Consider the following 4,362-nt stretch of genomic DNA (forward strand, 5'->3'; position numbering starts at 1 on the left):
TGCTGGCCGGTATTGGCAAGTGGGGCCGAAGGGCCTGTTTCCACACTGTGCAACTCTATGATTGACTGCGAGACAAAGACCGCGGGGCGAGGTCCCTTTAAGCGGGGAGGGCGGCACCGTGGATGCTGAGCGCGGCGGCGGGTATAAAGCGCGGGCAGGGCGGGCAGGAGTCGCCAGTTATCGGGCACGATGGCGTTGGTCCAGGCGGCAGCAGATGAGGAGGATGACCTCGGGCAGCTGAAGGCACTGGCCGACAAACTCAAGCTTCAGACTCGCCGCCCGTCATTCGCCGAGTGGCAGGAGCGGCTCCGGGGCGACCCGTGGCGGGAGTGTGGCGACGGGGAGCCGGCCGGAGCGGGGACCGGGACCGGGAGTAGCCAGCCCACACACCGGGTAGACATCGCTGTCCACAGTATCTGCGGCTTCACCAACATTGCCGGCGCTGTGGGCTGGCTGCGCGCAGAGCTGGTGAGTGCCGGCGCTCGGGGAACCTCCGCGGCCAAACCTTCGCTCCAGCACAGACCCTTCGGCCCAGCACAGACCCTTCGGCCCGCAATGTCCCTGCCCAACATGATGCCAATTTAAACTAATCCCTAAATTAGACAGAGTGCTGGAGTAACTCAGCGCGTCAGGCAGCATCTCTGGAGAACACGGATAGCTGCCTGTCCCGCTGAGTTACTCCAGCTGTTTGTGTCTGTCTTCGGTTTAAACCACCATCTGCAGATCCTTCCTACAAATGCTTGGGTGATATTTGGGTCGGGACCCCGAAACATCGCCCATTCCTTCTCTCCAGAGATGCTGCCTGTCCCGCTGAGTTACTCCAGCACTCTGTCTATTCTCGGTATAAACCAGCATCTGCAGTTCCTTTCTGCAAGTTCAGCTGCCTGCACGTGACCCTTGTCCCTCCATTCCCTGCATATCCATGTGCCTGTCTAAAAGCCTCTAAACACCAATAGCGTATCTGCCTCCACCCCTGGCAGCGCGCTCCAGGCACCCACCTGCCCCCGACATAACATAATGTCGCCGCTCTCTCCTGAACGCTGTGGCCTCTAGTCTTGGACATTTGCCCCGTGACTGGGGGAGAAGCTCCTGTCCGCCTGTCTGTGTCTCTGTCTGTGTCTCTGTCTGTGTCTCTGTCTGTGTCTCTGTCTGTGTCTCTGTCTGTGTCTCTGTCTGTCTGTCTGTCTTCCCTCCGCCGCCTCCCTCGCTCTACTGCCAGGGAGTTGTTGTCAGGGCGGTCCCGCCCGGCCCGGCCCGGCCCGCGGGGAGTGAGTGACTCAGGCGCTGGCTCTGGGCTCGAACACAGGCTACAGCTTGTCCCGTCCCGTCCCAGAACAGAAGCCTTCCCTATCCCCCTCTCTCTCCCCCCTCCCCTGCCCCCCTCCCCCCCCCCCCCCCCTCCCCCTCCCCCCCCCCCCCCCCCCCCCCCCCCCCCCCCCCCCCGAGTAACCGCGACGGGCATCACTGCCGGACCCCCTGACCCTCTGACCCCGACATCCTCACCCTGACCCTAAAAGCCCTGTCCCACTTTCCCGGGTTTGCTCACGAACTCTCCGAGATTTCCCCTTGATTCGAACTCGGGGAATGTCCGAAGCGAGTCCGTAGGAGCCCGTAGATGTTTCGTAGCGGCTCGTAATGCCAGCCGTAGGAACTCGAGGCATCAGGATAAGTCGGGACGTTTTTTTCAACATGTTGAAAAATGTCCACGAGTTAAAAAAAAAAAAAAAATAGCCCCGAGTACCTACGAATGGCTATTGGGATGGACGTGCGCCCGGGACTGACACGAGAGAGGTCGCAATCCGGGCCGAAGCTCAGAGTTCTGGGGGAACTGGAGGAGTTTCTCTCAGTGCTCCACCTCCCCCCCCTCCCCCCCCCCTCTCTCCCCTCCCCCCCCCCTCCCCCCCCCCTTCCCTCTCCCTCCCCCTCTCCCCCCCCCCCCCCCCCCCCCCCCCCCCCCCCCCCAGAGAAGGACATGCAGGCTGTGGACCAGCAGCTGGCACGGAGGCTGATCTCCCTCCGGAGGGAGATGCATCGTTTGAAGGTGGAGCAGATGTGCCAGCAACACAAGCAGATGTTGGAGGACGTGACTATGGGGCTGGAGGAGTGTGAGGAGGAGTCGGACCTGTTGTGTGACATTCCCCTCAAAGCTGCCTTCAGCCTCTCCACCCCACTCAAACACATCGGCATCACCAAGATGAACATCAACTCTAGAAGGTTCTCTCTCTCCTGATCCGACCACTGGATGGACGTGATAAGTAGATCACGCCCTGGCCCTGACTTACACCCGGCCTCTGTCACTCTGACATGCAGCAAGATGAGTAGAGGCCTCCGTGACAAACTGTCCCAATGCTCCAACATCAACCAAGAACATCTCCAGAACCAGCCTGGATGTTGACCCCATATTTCACACTTTGTGATGAGGAATGTTTCCCATCAGCTGATGGTTCCCTGGGGTGAGCAACTGTGTAACGGGTCACTCCACAAGGTGCCTGCCTAATGGTCAACCAACATGTCCCACCCCACCTCATCTCATACCTACCATTGACCCATGTCTCTCTGAACCTCCCCCCCCCCCCCCCACCACCCCCCCCCCCCCCCCCCCCCACCCTCCCCCCCCCACCCCCCCCCCCCACCACCCCCCCCCCCATGTCCTGTACCTGGAGTATGTTGAGTCAAGGTGGTGCCTCCTCTTTACCTGACCGTGATGCTGTCAGTAATATCCACCAACAATCTGCTCATTTGCGAAGCTGATCTTTATTTTGTAAACGTGTTCTATTGTACAGTAGGTTTGTGATTTGCTGTTTCTGTTGGACAAATAATCAACAACATGGAGCGTGTGTGTGTGTGTGTGTCTGTGTGTGTGTCCGTGTCCTGTCTGTATGGAGTTTGCATGGTCGTGACCTGCGTGAGTTTTCCCGGAGATCTTCGGTTTCCTCCCACACTCCAAAGACGTGCAGTTTGTAGGTTAATTGGCTTTGGTATATGTGTAAATTGTCCCCAGTGTGTGTAGGATTGTGTTAGTGTGCAGGGATCGCTGGTCAGCACAGACTCGGTGGGCCGAAGGGCCTGTTTGTGCACTGTATCTCTAAACTAAACTAAGAGCTTGTTCATAATGTCTAGGAGCAGAATTAGGCCATTCGGCCCATCTAGTCTACTCTGCCATTCAATCATAGCTGGTCTATCTCTCCCTCCTAACCTCATTCTCCTGCCTTCTTCCCATAACCCCTGACACCCGCACTGATCGGGAACCTGTCAATCTGTGCCTTACCCACACTTGGCCTGACGGGAACATACAGCAATGAGGCAAGACTGACTATCCTTCACAGGGACCTCTAGCTTCAGCTCGAGTGAATGATTCCAGTTGCCCTGCCTGGAGTAATGCAGCATGGCTCGGCTGTGTAGGTGGGGAGGAGTCTGTGTGTGTGTGTGGTGATGTACAGGGTGTTTGCTGCATGTCCCCTCACACTAGGGTCTGCAACAGAGCGGGACCCCCGTGTCATCTGGGCCCGGACCCCGTGTGGTGGGAAACTGTGGGGTCACTTTGTTGTTGTTTTAATAAATATTTTGTTTATAATTTTACATGAAGTGTTCTCTCTCCATCATTGATCTGAATTCTTAACCTTCATTCCAACAGCGGCTATGGGGAGAAGGCAGGAGAATGAGTTTGGGCAATAAAGATAGATCAGCCATGATTGGTTGGCGGAGTAGACTCGATGGGTTGAATGGCCTAATTCTACCCCGAAAGCTTATGGTCATGACATCCTTATGTGCAGATATTCAAGGGTTCCTGGGTGGGTGGAGACTGGGGGGTGTTCCCAGTCACAACTCCCTGGTTGAATAAAACTCTGCAAAAGGCATAAACAGAACCCCCCCCCCCCCCACTGTGAAACGTCACCTATCCATGTTCTCCACAGATGCTGCCTGACCCGCTGAGTTACTCCAGCACTCTGTGAAACGTCACCTATCCATGTTCTCCACAGATGCTGCCTGACCCGCTGAGTTACTCCAGCACTCTGTGAAACGTCACCTATCCATGTTCTCCACAGATGCTGCCTGACCCGCTGAGTTACTCCAGCACTCCGTCTATCTTCGGAGACAAAGACAGGACGGGCAGCTCAACCTTCCAGGATTCCGATGTTTCAGACACAGTGGAGAGGGAAGTGGAGGAGGAGGGAAGGCAATGTGGGTGGAAGACAGAAAGAGATGTACAGCACAGAAATAGGCCCTTCGGCCCACCTTGTCCATACTAACCAAACTCAGCGGCTCAGGCAGCAACTCTGGGGAACGTGGATGGGTGACGTTTCAGGTCGGGATTCTTCAGATTCTGTAGGTCCTTGTTTCTACTTGTCTGGCTGAGTTACT

General features: G+C 56.7%; 1 protein-coding gene across 2 annotated transcripts; it reads left to right on the forward strand.

The window, feature by feature from the left end:
* Positions 1-2,572, forward strand: fam167b (family with sequence similarity 167 member B). Of its 2 annotated transcripts, none has more exons than XM_055656672.1 (2): positions 1-468; positions 1,970-2,572. In XM_055656672.1, exons 1-2 carry the CDS (start codon positions 190-192, stop codon positions 2,228-2,230), a joined length of 540 nt encoding a protein of 179 aa, XP_055512647.1. In that variant the 5' UTR covers positions 1-189; the 3' UTR covers positions 2,231-2,572. The 2 variants fall into 2 exon arrangements, with proteins under 2 accessions (XP_055512647.1, XP_055512646.1); XM_055656671.1 differs by having other exon boundaries at positions 136-468; positions 1,967-2,572.
* Positions 2,573-4,362: the final 1,790 nt, after the last annotated feature.

The sequence above is a fragment of the Leucoraja erinacea genome, chromosome 26 (assembly GCF_028641065.1).
Source record: "Leucoraja erinacea ecotype New England chromosome 26, Leri_hhj_1, whole genome shotgun sequence".
NCBI lineage: Eukaryota > Metazoa > Chordata > Chondrichthyes > Rajiformes > Rajidae > Leucoraja > Leucoraja erinaceus.

What these genes read in the sequence shown, in the direction of transcription:
- fam167b (XM_055656671.1), top strand. Translation starts at nt 190, where the DNA reads ATGGCGTTGGTCCAGGCGGCAGCAGATGAGGAGGATGACCTCGGGCAG. An exon ending in GCTGGCTGCGCGCAGAGCTG is followed by an intron (nt 469 to 1,966) that starts GTGAGTGCCGGC and finishes CCCCCCCCAGAG; the next exon opens with AAGGACATGCAGGCTGTGGA.